The sequence below is a fragment of the Myodes glareolus genome, chromosome X (genome assembly GCF_982192425.1).
Source record: "Myodes glareolus chromosome X, mMyoGla1.1, whole genome shotgun sequence".
NCBI classification, from domain to species: domain Eukaryota; kingdom Metazoa; phylum Chordata; class Mammalia; order Rodentia; family Cricetidae; genus Myodes; species Myodes glareolus.
The window spans coordinates 33,569,274-33,586,119 of NC_142053.1; the positions used below are offsets into that span (position 1 = coordinate 33,569,274).

The 16,846-nt window shown below is 33.2% G+C and overlaps 1 protein-coding gene across 8 annotated transcripts in view; it reads left to right on the top strand.

The window, feature by feature from the left end:
• Stag2 (STAG2 cohesin complex component) overlaps positions 1-15,730 on the top strand; it is a 127,569-nt gene extending 111,839 nt beyond the window's left edge. For 7 of the 8 annotated variants that reach the window (XM_087903082.1, XM_087903084.1, XM_087903086.1 and 4 more), the window contains 6 exons: positions 1,972-2,195; positions 4,827-5,016; positions 5,106-5,216; positions 8,124-8,250; positions 9,722-9,799; positions 13,810-15,730. In XM_087903082.1, the coding sequence (XP_087759208.1) occupies positions 1,972-2,195; positions 4,827-5,016; positions 5,106-5,216; positions 8,124-8,250; positions 9,722-9,799; positions 13,810-13,833 (754 nt within the window). In that variant the 3' untranslated portion in view covers positions 13,834-15,730. The remainder of the gene's footprint in view (positions 1-1,971; positions 2,196-4,826; positions 5,017-5,105; positions 5,217-8,123; positions 8,251-9,721; positions 9,800-13,809) is intronic. The other variant, XM_087903087.1, reaches the window with a different exon arrangement.
• Positions 15,731-16,846: the final 1,116 nt, after the last annotated feature.

The window sequence follows — 16,846 nt, forward strand, 5'->3', positions numbered from 1 at the left end:
TGAACAATGGCATTTCTTATGTAGCAGATGAACAAGAATAAATAGCTCTGGTAATGTTATATTTTTAAGGATGTAGAGCAGTAGAACTGTTTATACATTATTTGTGACCTAAATTGATACATGATTAGTTTTGGAATGATCTGACATTATTTAGTAAAGTTTAGGTTTCTTTCCATCAATCTCCAGGCCTAGTCAGTTCATTTATATGTAATACTCTACAAAATCTTTGAACTGTGAATATAATAAGAACTATTAAGAAACCGTGAATGTTATATTGTTTGAATGTGGAAAATGTCAAAATAACTTCTCCTTTACCTAGAATATGTACCAATATGGTTCAGGTTATGAAATATAGTCAAAATTGATTTAAAAAATATAATATTGAGTACAAACAAAAAAACTTACAGACCAGTATATGTATTCACAAAATGTGTACATGGGGTTTATATATAAAATAGTAAGCTTAGTAGAAACCCAGTGACAGAGAAGCAAAGAAACAGGAATGGCTTCCACAAAGGCTACTTATTTGTTTCTCTTTCTTTCTTCCCTGAGACAAAGTTTCTCAGCCCCGTTGTCCACCAGTCTCTAAAAATCCACGTGTTTCTACTCCATAGTGCTGGAGTTATGGCATTTGCAACAATGCCCAGCTTTATATGTAAGTGAGTTCTGGGCATTTGAACTCAGCTCCACATGATTGCTGGCCAAGTACTATTACCTACTGAGCCATGTCCCTTGCCTGGATTCTCCTTATTGTTAATATTCTGTTAGGGATATAGTGGGCATGGAGCTCTAATTTTTCTACCAAGTAGTTTATTTTGGCTCAAATTTTGAGTCTTGTCTCAGACTGGTATTGATTTCCAGACTGGCAGCCAGTTCATAGGCTAGTGTGAAGTATACTGTAGTATGGCTGAAGTATGTTTTAACCAGAAAGATATCTTTAATGGTTACTACAAAGCAGTATGATTTCCCCCCCTGATTTTTCTTATGCTGATAAATCTGAATTGATTGGAATTATTTATTTCAAGTACTTCAAATATTTTAATTTTACAATATAGTTGATCAGTTTAAGCATAATGTATGTAGATTTTTTAAATTTTGTTGCATACATACCCTGAGATCCAAATGAGTCATGACATTGTCCGTTTCATGATTATAATCACATTATTTTATGTCTTTATTTCTTCATCTAAAATGGAGAGAATGTTTTCTTTACAAAATTGTAAGAAATTTAAGAAAAATGCTTGGCACCTAGTCATCATGTGAATATTAAATTTTGATGTCAGAATTGTATATAAAAACTTTATGATAATTTGGATTCTTGTGTAGATGCATGTTTTCCACCAAACTGAAGTTTTGAAGATAAGAGATGTATATACTTATTTAGTACCAAGTATATAGTAGATGTTCAACAAATGTTAAGCTGGAATTGTTGTAAGGAAGCCGCTGTTTTGTTTTCCAACTGCCCAGACACCTGAAATAATCACACAGAAACTATATTATTTAAATCACTGTTTGGCCCATTAGTTCTAGCTTCTTATTTGCTAACTCTTACATCTTAGTTTAACCCATCTCTATTAATCTCTGCATCACCACGAGGTCGTGGCCTACCATCAAAGTTTCAGCATGTCAGTTCCTGGCCTCGGCTCCATGACTTCTCTCTAACTTCTCCCTTATTTCTCCCAGCATTCAGTTTAGTTTTTCCCACCTAGCTCTGTTCTATCCTATCAGACCAAGCCAGTTTCTTTCTTCATTAACCAATAAAAACAACACATAGACAGAAGAACCTCCCACACCATGGAATACTCTCAAATATTTCATTTAATTTGAGGTTTCTGATAGACATTTTCTCTTCATTGTGCTGCTGGAGTTGAGATTAAGTAATGAAGTTCTAGATTCGGGTTCTTACAAGGAAGGGTTGTTTTGAACTAGTAGCTCTGCATCCAGCTTAATAATTTCTACTTCTTTTTAAAGGTATGTTTATTTGGAAAAGTTCATGACCTTCCAGATGTCACTCCGAAGAGAAGATGTATGGCTTCCTCTGATGTCTTACCGAAATTCTTTGCTAGCTGGTGGTGATGATGATACCATGTCAGTCATTAGTGGAATGAGCAGTCGGGGGTCAACTGTACGGAGTAAAAAGTCAAAACCATCTACAGGAAAACGGAAAGTGGTTGAAGGCATGCAACTTGCACTCCGTAAGGACATAGTTAATGTTGTTGACATTTATTCTTACTGTTGACCAACTGAATTGTCATTAAGAGTCTCCTTGCTTTTCATGTGATATATGATACTCAGTTGTAGCTTGTACAATGTATCAGTTATGCATGAGTGTGCTGTTTTAACCATTTTACATACATGGCAGTCAGTCTGTCAACTCTTTGAGGCATATTCTCCCTTTTATATGAGAAGTAATAGAGACAGATTGTTACTTTTTAATCACTATTCTGTACTCTATATGAAAATGGTTCCAATATGAGATAAGACCATTTTGTTGCAGCAAAACATGTTTTAAAAAGCATTAATGTATAACCTCTGAATTTCTATTCAGAAATAAATAATTGTGAAGAACATAATAGAAATTAAAAGTGATGTTTGTCATAGGCAGGAATGCATTATGCTTTATGGTTTTGATCTAGCATCCCAAAAGTGGCTCAGTATGGGCCTAGGGAAATTTTTCCTCTTTTCTCAGTTGCTCTTAAACAATTTAGTGCAATTGTCAAGATCTGTTGTAGTTATCGTTGCTGAGAAAGAAATTATCTTAAGACTTGATGTAGTAAGGTGTGGTGCCTAAGCTAGAAAGGCCTAAAGACTGGTGGCTGCATTTATATGGAAGCATCTTCACCTACATATCCTACATCACCTGAGTTGTCTCTCAAAAACCCTTTTATAATGTCTCCATATCAGCATCTCACGAAGGTCCAAGAATATTATTCTAAAAGAGGATGTGGAAGCTACCAGTGTAAGGCCTCAGCCTGGAAACTTCTTTAGTATTCTGTTGGCCAGGAAATCAGTAGAGGGTGTGCTTCCTCAACTCATGGTTTGTTTGGTTTTCATGAGACAGAGCCTTGTGATATATCCCAAGCTGGTCTTGAACTCATGAATCTCTTGTCCACTTTTCTAAGCTATGGGACTAGAGACGTGTCCAATTTTAGACTTGGCTGTAAAGGCCCAACATCACTGCAACTAAGGATAGTACCCTGAAATTGAAATGTGATGCTTTATAAGAAGCATCATTTTAATAGATAAGTCAGCAAATTAAAAGGATGTTTCTTCAATATGATTATAAATCTTAAGCTTTTCTTTGAGTAGCTAATAATAATGAGTCACCAAGTTACTCCTTTATCTGACAAGTAGATTATTAAATTAGATGAAATTTTTGCAAACAATATAAGTGACCTTTTTAGGTATTTGGATAGCTGTATATAAATTGCCATTAATCAATGCATGAAAGAGCTGGACAGTGATTGAGATCAGCCTGGTCTACAATGCTAGTTCCAGGACAGTCAACGTGTTTACACAGAGAAATCCTGGCTCAAAAAGCAGAACAGAGAGTGAATAAATAAATTAGTAGAAGGAAAGATAAATTCCAGATCAATGGAAAATGATCTTGAGCATAATAGAACTCAAAATAATCTTAACTATATTATATAATGTGAAGTTTTGTCTAATCCCTTGAGTACTTGGACATTAGTACATTTATCCTCAAAACTCTTTTCTTTAAAACAGTGTACATGTACACAAAGTGCGTATGTGCCCACTCTTAGTCTTGTAGTAAAATACCTCACAGTAACTAGTTTTACCTTACTATTAACTCAGTGACATGTGACATTGTCATTTGTATTCATGGGGACACCTATATATGTTTGGGGAGATAGATTTTGCAGATGTAACTTTTTAATAGTCCACTACTTAATGTACATATAGACTTGTATTTTCTTTGACTTTAAGGTAAGACTTTAAGGTTCACCCACCCACAGCCTGTAGACTGAAAATCACCCTTCATACTAATCCCCATCGCTAGTACTAAGTTTGACTTCCCTGAGCCACGTACTTAACTCTGTTTGGCCTGTTACTCATTAACCTTCCTATTAAGCCCACCGTCCATACTACTACCACATTGACTAAAGCATGTAACTTACCAAGTTAATTCTCTTTCTTCAAACTGTTAGGAGCAGTTTCTTGTCACCTTAACTGAGATCACAATATGTTCCACAAATTAATTCTTTTTTTTTTTTTTGATTACATTGGTTTTTAAGACAGACTCTCACTGTGAACTACTCTTTCCACCTCATCCTGAATATTGCACCTTACCTACCATGTACTTGACTACATACTGAATTCTGCTTCTTTATTCAGTCTCATCTTTTCTTGCTGTTTTAATCTTCACATTCCTATAGTAGCAAGGTTTTGGGTTTAACCATCTGAAATTAGCATTTTTGTAGGTCAGATATCAACACATTAATATGATTTGGTCATTGCTGTTTTGTGCTTCATTGCTCTTATGATCAATATAGAAACTCTTTCCTAGTGCAGATGCTACCTGCTCTTACTATTACTTCTGTGTAGCTGTCTCTAATCTATCACTACTCCTATGCCCTCTGTCTTGCTTTTCTTGTAGCACTTACAATACTGTGTTGTAATTTGCTTGCCTGTTCTTTCTTCACAAGCAGACTGTACGGCCAGGGAGAAACATAGACCTTTGTGTGATCCAGTATACTCTAGTATATGGAAAACCCAGATGTTTGTTGTTTTAAATGAGCTATATTAGACTCCAGATAAGTTACAATTAGTAGCCAAACTTCATTGTTGTAAATGTTCTCTTTCAGCTGAAGAAAGCAGTAGTAGTGACAGTATGTGGTTAAGCAGAGAGCAAACACTGCATACCCCTGTTATGATGCAGACACCACAGCTCACCTCTACTATTATGAGAGAACCTAAAAGATTACGGCCTGAGGATAGCTTCATGAGTGTCTATCCAATGCAGACAGAACACCATCAAACTCCTCTTGATTATAAGTAAGTATATTTGATCAATTTCTTTACTAGAACTTTATTAATTACATAGAAAAAGTTAAGTTAAAAGAAGAATAAAATTCTCCTTGAAGCACGCAGGTAACATGGATGTTAGCTCAAAGACAACAAGAGGAAGCAAGGCAGCAGCAGGAGAGAGCAGCAATGAGCTATGTTAAACTGCGAACTAATCTTCAGCATGCCATGTAAGTGAGAGTGCCTTATTGTCTGAGTCTAGGAAGTTCACTAATTCATTTTAACATACTTTAATGTGTGCCGTATCTACAATTTCAGCAAACTCTCTAGAGTAACTATGCTGAAATAATCAAGGAACTAGATTTTGGTCTTTCCAACAGAAAAATAAAATGTTTCAAGTCAAATACTAACTAGTTAGCCAAAGGACCAATCATACCTAGACTGATCTGTTGGAAAAATATAAATATGAATCCTTGTTTATTTTGGTACACAGAATTAAAAGTACATTTGTGTTGCATCTTAATTATATTCCCATCTTAGTTCAGGTCCTCATCTTTCACCTGAACTATTATAATTAGCTTTCTAACTGGTTTTCTTCCTTTAAACCCCCATTTATCCGCTCACCAAACCTCTCCCTTCACACTTTCCACCACTCCATCATTCACACTACCATCCAGAATTATAATTTTAGAATAAAACCTTACCATGTAACTTTCTTACTTAGAACTTTTCCATGGCTTCCCATTGCCTGCTGGATAAAGTTCAATTTCTTTACTTAGTTCATGGCATGCAAGATCTTTCAAAATTTGCCTCCTGCCTCCATTTTAGTGTACCACATCTCATTACCTTGAAACTGATAGAACATAGTGAAAACAGGCTTAAGTGTCACCTTAAGTGAAACTGTAGTCATCTATGATCCCATAACTGTTATATTTGTATTTCCTACAGCATTTGCCATAATGTGTTGTAATTATTTATGTATTGCAATTTTGTCCATTTCTCTAGACTGTGAGCTCCTCAAGAGCAAGGACCTCATTTATTGCTTGTTAGAACTTGACACATAGAAAACATTAAGCAAATGTTCGTGGAATAAGTAAATGTTCATTGTTAAAAATTGTTATTGCTTTGTTTTTACTGGATTCTGTATGGGAACTTGATTAATACTTCAGAAATTTTGATTAGAAATTTTCATGAAATTGCTGATGAGTAGACTTGAGATCATGCTTTATATACATGGCAAAAATGTTATTCTAATTATTTTAAGTTTGAAAGCATTGTAACATAATGTATTTTTTTAAACTTGAGAGATAGTGGTTGTTACGCTTTTAAAGTTTATATTTTGTTTTATTTTGTGGACTTTAAGAATTCACCACACAAATGGTGGCATGTAAATATTCACCTTATCTCTGTAGTGGTTTTAAGAACCTCTATGGATGCACTAAATATGCACCATTATGGCTTGTCCCCTGTGCTCATTGTCTGCACTAGCACTTGGTTTGTCCTGTTTCTCTTGCTATATTGTTCTTATTTTGTATTATACTTATGCTTGATTGATTCTACAACCAATTCTTTAGCTTCTAAAGACCATCCAAACAGTTCAGAGTTCTGCCATATAATTGTTTGGTTTATATTTGTCCTCTACAAACTTGGTACCAGTCACCAGGACCTTTGCGGTCTAGAATATCTCATTATTTATTTCAGTACCATGTTCATTATTCTTTTTGTTTTCAATGTGGTTTGGTTCTTGATTGTAGGCAATCGCTAGAAAGCTAAAAGGGATTATCTGAGTTGAACAGCTATCACCAGAGGATTCTTTTGGTGGTTGTACTAAATGGTTGATTGCCGGAAACATTAAAGTGCTTTTGCTTTACAATGATTTTTCTTTCATTAATGATACCTATCCTGTAACTAAAATAATTTCTGAATTTTATTTTACTCCATAGTCTATATCGTATATACCTTCAGTGTATACTGTAAAGGGAATACAAAATGGATTTCTGGTTTTTGATTATATGATATGCAAAACAGAAAGATTGCCTTTGCCTTTATTTTCACAAAAGAATAATAAAATTGTCTTTTATTATCCAGAATTATTATGCCTGACATATCATATTTGTTCATAAAGCCTGAATCAGATATTGTGATCCACTGTAGTATTGTGTACATTGAAACTACCTAATTAAATAATTTAGGCTTTGGTGAGTTGTTTTGGGGATCTGAGGGATCTTTGGAAACGAAAAGACAGTAATGTCAACCAAACTGGAAAGCAAGAAGTGACATGCAAATTCACCACTGGTCTACCTACTTTATGCTGATCTTTGCTAATTTGTGAACTTAGTTTATTTTACCTGTGATTATGTGAAAAAAACAGCTTTTGATCGTGATGTGATTTTTCATTTTTATATAAGTTCTTGACTGAATTTTACAATGGAGGAAATCAGCTTTGAGCATTAAGTGTTCATTTTTATATGAGGCAGATTTAATTTTCTTAGTGTACCCTTAAAGCATTTGATGCATATATTGTAATGTGTATCAAGTTGTCCAGTTTGTCTGTTTTCCCTTAGTATATTGTAAGCTCCTTGAGGGCAGGATTGTTGTTTTACTCACTTTTTTTTCATCCTTAGGATACAATGGAAGCCTGTCATGGAGTAGGCATCATGTGATGTGTGAGTGAATGTGTGACTGGTGTACACATTTGGCATTGAATGAATGAGTACCTAATGATTAACATCAGCGCTATGTATAATCAGAATATATGCATTCTAAAAATGTCATTTCTTTGGTCTGTTTTATGTTTCTTTATTAATTTGTGTCCTGCCTACTTTCAAAAAGGATTTGAGGTATCTGCTATGTTCACATGTGGAAATTTCTCATTGAATATTGTATATGGCATATCAGAAGTAACAAACTAACTGTATTGAAGTAATGTAGAATAAACAGATTCTTAGTATTTTTAAACAAGTGAACATTGGAATTTTGACACCATTGATGACATGAGCAATGTCTAACCATTCTCCCTGACCTTTAATTCCATCATTTTCCATTATACTCGAATATAGAAAGCTACATACTTGCCACCCATATGTCAGTTGTCATGATATTGGTTCAGATCTTTACCTTGTTTTATATTTCCCTAGTCGGCGTGGTACAAGCCTAATGGAAGATGATGAAGAGCCAATTGTTGAAGATGTTATGATGTCCTCAGAAGGAAGGATTGAAGATCTTAATGAGGGAATGGACTTTGACACCATGGATATAGACTTGGTAAGAAACATCTAGAAATAAGAATTTGTTTTCCGATTTAAATCCTTTGAAAATAAAGTTGATATTTCTTAGAGAAAGATTAAAAGAATAAGTTCTACAAATATGTTCAGGGATTTAAGTATATGAGATGGGATTGAAGCATGTGTGTTAAACAGGCTGAATACACAGTAGGGGAACAATTGAGCTGGATAGTGGTGAAACATAGCTTTTAGTCCCAGTACTTAGGAGACAGAGGAAGGAAGACCTTGGAGTTCAAGGCCAGCCTGGTCTGCAGAGCAAGTTCCAGTTCAGCCAGGGCTACAGAGAGAAAACAAAGAAAAATATATTTATTTTGAATTGTCTTAAGGCATATTATTAACTTGGTTGCAAAGTTGATCAAAAGTTTAAGTTTCTGAAGGCAAGAAGTATTTTTTAAAATATTCTCACATTTTGAAATAATAAAATTAGTGCTTTTATATTAGAAATTAATTTAATAATGTATAGGATAACAAAGGACTTTCTTTTGTTTATTTTCACTACAAAAATCAAATAATGCTTAATGTTTACATACTAAGTTTTAAAAAGTATTATGAGTATGTTAAGTATCATCACTTTCTAATATAGTATATTAGAAATAATATACTTCAAATGTAGTATATTACAATCTTGGTAGAAACCTTTTGCTGAGGCAGACTCATGTTAAAAGTAAAGTTAAATTACTGGAAACACAAGACGGTAAATACATAAAGATTTTTAAAAAGTAAGTTACATATGGTTAAAGTGTATGTAGTATGCTTATACATTTTGACAAGATTCTCATTCAGCTTTGTGAGATAGACTGAGATGATAAAAGACATTAAAGTATAAAAAAGTTAACTTACCCAAGGAGAAGAGATCTATAATTGGTAAAGCTGAATTTATAACAAACCAAGTTTCTGTGGTCCTGGTATTTAATGTACTACTGAGTATTCTCCTTGAAAAAAAATACTATATCACTTTAGAGGAATGTTATATGGTGTCTTTCAAGGAAAATGACATTATAAGGGTGATTGTGTATGTATGTGGTTTTTTTTTTGTTTTGTTTTGTTTTTTGGGGAAACAGAACTTCTCTGTGTAACAGCTCGCGCTGTCATGGAACTTGCTTTGTAGACCAAGTTGGTCTTGAACTCACAGAAATCTGCCTACCTCTGCCTCTCGAGTGCTGGGATTAAAAACATGCTTCACCATGACTGGCTGATTATTTTTAAGAGTAAAGTGAAAAATATGTTTGTTTTTACTTTAAGACTATTTTTCTAATGAAGTTCTTTGTACTTATAACCATTCTTGTTTTAGGGGGCATGGGAGGTTGGCAAGCAATGATTGAATTATTTTGAGGTACATCTGAAAATCACATAGACCAGAGAACTAATGACATTAATATGTATGGATATTTTCATTTACTATCTGGTATATAGGTATAGAGAAGCATCAACTTTCTCTTTTCTTTCCTTAGCCACCATCAAAGAATAGACGAGAGAGAACAGAACTGAAGCCTGATTTCTTTGATCCAGCCTCAATTATGGATGAATCAGTAGGTTTAATTTAAATATATCCCAGGATTTTTAAATCAAAACTTTAGGCAATGACCTGATGTGCAGTAGTGATAAAAGGTTAAAAGTAGTTTTGGAATTCTTGACCAATGGGATTTGAATGTTGCCTTTAGACCTTTCTTGTAGGTTTGGGTTGCCTGTTGAAGGTTTTCAAATGATTGGATGCTATAAATCAGAATTGTATCTCAAGAATTCTTTGGTATTTATGAGTGGACAGAATAGGGGAATAATTATAGTATAAAGGCATGGTGAAAACTGATGGCTTATAACTGAGACTAGTAGCACACACCTGTTACTGCTGCACTGGACACCATGTGGACAGTTTTCACCATGCCCTTATACTATAAAAGAGGATCATGAGATCAAGGCCAATGTTGACCACATTGTTTCAAAAAGAAAAAATAAATACCCAAACAAGAGTTTTGATAATGAAAAGTGATATTGATCTATCTACGATATGATGTCACCAGATAAGTATTTTATTCTCTGTTCCTTTAATACTTCATTCTTACTTTCATTGAGATAATTACCACACTGGAATAGTAAGATAGGTTAGTATATGTTCTGGCTTTAATAAACTGCAGTCTTTGATGCAGTGGCAATTCTCTTCGTTTTGAATTCTGCCTAACATAATTATTTAGTTTTGTCAAAAAATTTGCATATCTGCATATCTCATTCATGCTACTTCCTCCCTATTCCTAACTTGGGTAACTATTGTTCTATTCTCTGAGGAAGTATCTTTTATTTACCGATTTTCTTGCCCTGATTGACCTTACAATCTGCTCTCAGACAGATCTTGGAAATTTTTTGACAAACCAAGTCATGTAGTATACTCATATTTGGTTATTTGACATGAAAGCTTTACACAGAAAGCTTTGAACATAACATCTTATGCATTTTTAGTATGTGGTGCTGTGAGTTGAAGTTGGGCCTCACACATGCTAGGCAAGTGCCTTGCCACTGAGCTATATTCTCAGCCCTTTGAGAGAGACCTTCTTAAAATCATTCATTCTCAATTTCTAATGTGCAGTTGAGTCATCCAGAGAACTTTTAAAAATACAACTAGATATTTTTCTTTGGAGGTCTGGAATGTGGCCTGATGTTATGCATCCTTAACAAGTGCTATTGATGCTTCAGGACTTTGGCCATTCTTTGAGTACATGATTCTATAGCAAGAGAAAACCTTACACATAATTCTTTAGATGTATATTGAATTATGTGGTATTTAAATGTATTTAAAAGCACCAGTTTTAATTTGACTGATTACTGTCATATCTACTTAACTAAAGCTGAAATCAGTTCTTATTTGTGTTAAATACCAAAAAATGTGATTAGGAAGTTGAAATGATAAATTATAGTCAAAAGCTAGAGCTTTCCAATTTTTATGAATTTATATAGTGCCATTTGTTTCCTTCATAACATGATGGATACAAAAAGATGTTTGTCAGAGTACTAAAATAATGAAACAGCCATAGAAACTGTACCCATTTTGACATTTAACACGCAGAGAAAAGTACAATTTGATGATATAAAAAGAAATGGGGAAACAATATTTGTATTAATACAATTATCACATTCTAATATATATTGAATACTGAAAGTAAGTAGTAGACTTTGTTAATTTTATAATGTTTTAGATTCCTGTGATATGAAATAAGGAAGTGAGCACGTGTACCCACATATATGTAATTTTATAGCATTACCACATGATGGCAGCAGTCACATAACTGAGTGCTAAGTAATCTTTAAAGGTTTGGGTACCTTTAGAAGTCTTCGACTCCTTATTTTAAATTTCCATGACTTTAAAAAGTATCTTTTTAGTGAATAGTGTCTTAAACATAACATAAGAAACAGGATTAATAGAAGATACTAAATGCAAAATAAAATCTGCCTTATAGTAAATACAGAATAATCTTACCTATGGTAAATGTGATCAAAATAGTAAAACTGGAATTTGAATTCCTTAATGCCTGGTTCCAAGATTCTATAGTTCTAAATGACATGTACTCAAAGCACTTAATATTTATAAATACAGCAGGCTACTCTAAACAAACCCTAATTATCTTTGGGATGTGAGTTTCACATAGTCTAGTAATGGTAGGATATGACTATGAGAACATCACTTTGGAGTTGCATACGCATAGGATTCTAATTTAATAATATGGTTGATTTTACACCCGGAAATAAAATTGGTTTATCTCCTGTGATATGGTCATTTTCCTGCCAGTATTTGCATAACACTCCAAAGTTTAATATTTGTACTTTGAAATACATGCTTGAGTATTTATTAATGCTGACATCAGAAATAGGTAGAATGTTTTAACTCAGAAAACCATGTCAGTAGTATTAAGCTTCTCTTACTAGAATTATCTGTAGCGTAAAAATAGAAAAGGAGAGCTCAATATAATGAAGCTAATTTAATATTCTAGTTGGGTAATCTTGTTGTAAGCCAGAGTGTATAAACCAAAATGAATGTCAGCTGTTTGTGTGATTTCAGATTATCCATTATGTTATAAAAATACATGAGATTATTTTAGTACCACCCTCTATATTAAAAACTGACTACTGGGCTCAGTGGGTAAGAGCATTTGCCGTTTTTTCAGTGCACCTGGGTTCCATTCCCAGCACACATATAGTGGTCTACAACTGCCTATATTACTGTGGTTTCAGGGAATTTCAAGCCTTCTACTGGTCTTCACAAACATGGCATTCATGTGGTACACATACATGTAGGCAAAACACAGCAACAACTATTTTATCCTTTCTTACATTACTTGGAACTCTTTACTCAAAGTCATGAGTATTTTGGCTCTAAGAAACTTGTAAACGTGTAAAGTCTAGGGCTATTTAATTAAAATATTTTAACCACCCAACTCGTGGCTAACCAACAAGAGAAGAGAACCCTGAGACTTCTTAGAGAAGCAAGAAGGAAAAGGGATGAGAAGTGCAGTACTTGTGATTAATGAAGAAATGTGTGACTCTTTTTTGTTTTAATTACTAGAGAGTCCACACACTTTACTTGATAATTTGCTACAAGAAGACATTAATTTCCTTTTGCTTAAAAATAACCAACATCTTCAGTTGAAAATAATCATAAGGTTCTGACTTCTATTCAAGTGAGAAGTCTGAACTCTTCCTTTGTGATCTCGCTCCTCACTTTCTTCTGGGTTTGCTAGCCAGTGTCGCTTGCTAATTTACAGTATAAAGTTTACTGTATATTACTTAGTAGTCTAATACTGTATATTATATATACATATATGTATTGCACTATGTGTGTATGTATGTATATACATACACAGTAAAAGTTATGTGCCATTTTAGCTAAAAGGGTAGAGTTATTTCATTTTAGTGACTGGTTATTATCAGATTTTGCTTATCGTTATTTTTTCTAACTGGAATTCCTAAGAAGAAAAAGCACCAGTATAATTCACTTTCCCAGATTTTACCTTAATTGATTTCTTAAAATTTATACTTCTTGTCACTAATTCAGAACAGATTTTTCTAAAGAAAGCTTTCCATATTTTACATAGCCCTATTGTTTTTGGATTTTTCTTTGGGTCATTATGTTCAGATGGATGCCTGTTAAGAAAAACAAAAGCTACTCACTTGAGAGTGCAAATGGCTAAGTTCCTAAGACTTTCTTAAATTCTTTCCAGTGAACCCTTGCTAGAAGGATATGCATGGAAGTACATTCATTTGTTCATTAAACAAATCTTGAGTTCAGAATTCAGGGGATTATATAACAATCATGCCAGAGTTCCTCTTCCTTAGTTATGTTTATGAGTTAATTGACATCTTAATGAATACTAGTGTTATTTTATTATTTATCAATAATAATTTTATTTTTGTAATTATGTGTCTGAAAAGACATTTTCAGAGTTGTTTTATTAATATTTTATTTAATATAACAATTATAAAGTATAATTTTTATAGATTTTTTAAAGCGATGAATGACTATATTAACGAAAATTTTTTTTCCCTCTCTCATTAGGTTCTTGGGGTGTCAATGTTTTAATACCAGTACACATTTAAATCTGTGGTGAAGTCATTTTCTAAGTGGAAGAGGAAATTTATTAAAGTGTGGTAGATACAGTGAAATTCTGTGCAGATTTTTCTCTAAGGAGAATATAACATGCTTATGCTTACCAAGATGAAGTGCATTGAGGGGCAGTTTTGTTTGCCTGAAAAAAAGTAAAGGACAAGTAAACAATTTGATGATAAGCTACAGTTTTTCTTAGAAAGTAAATATTTTATTTATGCGCTGTTAGTTGGCTTTTAAATGAATTATTTCATGCTTTTTTAAAAAATATATAACAATCTGAAGAAGTATTTGGTACAGATAAGAATCTTCTCACATTTATTTACTGGTTGTACTAAATAATGATGACCTCTGCTGGATTTCTGTTTACATCCATGAAACAAAAGTTAAGGATGGATTTATTCCCTGACCCCGAAATTGTAGGATAGAATTGTTTTTAGCATTCACAATTTAAATGCTTAAAACATCAATCAACAAAACTTTGTTTTAAATGTTGTAATTGTGGAAAAAAGTTAAACTTATAAGCAGAACTTTTACAATTTTTTCATCTAAAATGTATTTTAAGATATTTTTAAAATCCAAGAGCTTCTGTATACTTTTCAGAAATACCCAGATGCAGTGAACTGCCAGAAGGTATCCAGTCTCAAACATGCTTATCCTATATCAGCCCTGAAAGTTTGCTTGTCCTTTAAGATAAAAATGTAATGTTGTGATATTCCTTCCAGTAGTGCCACTGTATTTTGTCTCCAAATAAAAGAAGCTTATTGTAGTATGTTTGCAGAAAAATTCTAAACAAAAATTATACAGCTTATTAGAGTGTGGGAATAGGGATCTAAATTTTAAATAAAATTATATATATATATAAATTGGTGCTGATTTTATAATTGCGCAGTTTGTTTAGTTTTTTCTTACTTTTAAATTCCAACTTAAAATTATGAGGTTTCAGAAATATATTGAAAGTTTAACAATGTTTAAAAATAGAAAAGCATGACTGTTCATGCTTTAAAATGATTTTTAAATTTGTATTTTATATTGTTTTATCTATCTGTCTTTGCAAGCAGTCTTCAGGTTAAAGATACTTCTAACAGGTTACAGTACATTTCCTCTGTATGTAAATTAGATGGGATAATAGAATTCATAACCCATAATATTCTTTGAAAGCTAAGCTTTAAACTTCATTTTATGTCCTTTCACAAATGAATTAGTTTAAAACAGAAAGTGGCCACTTGCCATTTTGATATCAACTCATTTTGCGAGGCTTAGGCAGCTAGACATCGTTTAAAACAAAATATTAACTTATATTACATGTATATCTATCTTTTGTCAGTCGTCTCTCAGTTCTTGAGGTATATTGTTTTAATCATTCCATGCCTTAATATGCTTGCAATACAAGAATATCTTCAAATGTGTGAATACCAAAAGGCTTCTGGTTTTTCGAGTCAGGAAATCAACACACATTGGGCTGTGGTAGCCAAAAAACCATAGGTTAGCTGAAAGACCACAAAATACACTTAATTTTATTAATTCATGGTTAACGAATAAAACCAGACTTGTCTAACATATTTTCCATCTACAAACATTGTTGTGTGCAGACGTATTGCATATGTTCTTTGACACACCACTGCATTTCCTAGAACTGCTGAGAGGACTGTATATATGATTTTAAACCTAAGTTGATTTTTGTTCTCACTCTTGAAAGGAATACTTCTTTGTGAAAGCAGTTCTTACAGCTTTGTTTTCAACCAGCTAAAAATGTTTTATATATTACTCTAACCTGTTGTCCTCCACATTCTATTGTCCTAATTGTACTGTTTTCTGATTTGTATTTATGTCTTGAGACAGTAACTTTTTGAATAAAAATAAACCTACAGTATGTTGTATGCTTTATCTCTTGTAATCAAAAGGGGAGGGTAATTCTAAATGCTTTACAAATTATATCTATTATCACACATTGATGTGTTTGAGTGGGGCTATTTATAGAACACATCACCAGATTATATTTTTAATAAATCACATATGTTTTTAAATGTGACTAAATCCCTAGTTGGGTTGTTTGAAATAGAAACGTTTTCTTTTTTCTTTGCTTTTGTTTTTATCTGGTATAGGTTAAACAGACTTTGAAATGCTTGCATTGTTCATTCAGGATATATTTGAATTCCTACTGTGCCTGATGTGTGAAAAAGTTTTTTCCCCTCACAGTTAAATGTAAAAAATAGTCATTAAGTTTGAAACAGTTGCTAGGACAAAAATCTAGCAAGGATTCCTGTTTTAAAGAAATCTGTTTTGGATAATGGGCTCATGATGTGGCAGTACAAGTCAGCATTTGAAAAAGAATTTATTATTGAAAATTGTGTCTTCTTTGTGAAAAATTTGCATTGTACTCTTTTAAAAGTTATTACTGTCAGTGTACATTGTTCATTTTCATTGATTTGTAAATCATACAAGGAGTCTTGTATCATCAATGCTTAACTAAACTTAGACAATGGTAGGTAATATTGCTGACCATTGTTTTAAGGAATTTATTTGTAATGACTCACAAGCCGTCATGACATGAGACATGTTATTTTCCCCCACTTCCTTATTTTTACAGATCAAGAGGAGGTGGAAAAAAAATGAGTCACAGTAAAGTTAGCAAATCCTAAGGATGAGCCGGTAGTAAGTGATGGGGCTGGTATTCAGACCCAGGCGATCAGGCTGTGTTTTATCTCACATGCTGGTGAAACTCTGATGTTGAAGTATGTGCAACCAGGTGTGCTGGCTAATGCCTGCTTCTAATCCCAGCATTTCAGCTGCTGAGACAGGAGGGTCATTGCAAGTTCAAGAACATCCTGGCCTACATAGCAGGTTTCAGGCTTAAACTGGAAAACACACACACAAAATCACATAAAGGTAAAATGGTATAGAATTCATTATGCCCTACATGGTGGTTCTTTGAGGAATCTACTTCTCTATAAAATTGAGTAGTGTGAGCAAACATTGCCTTTATTTA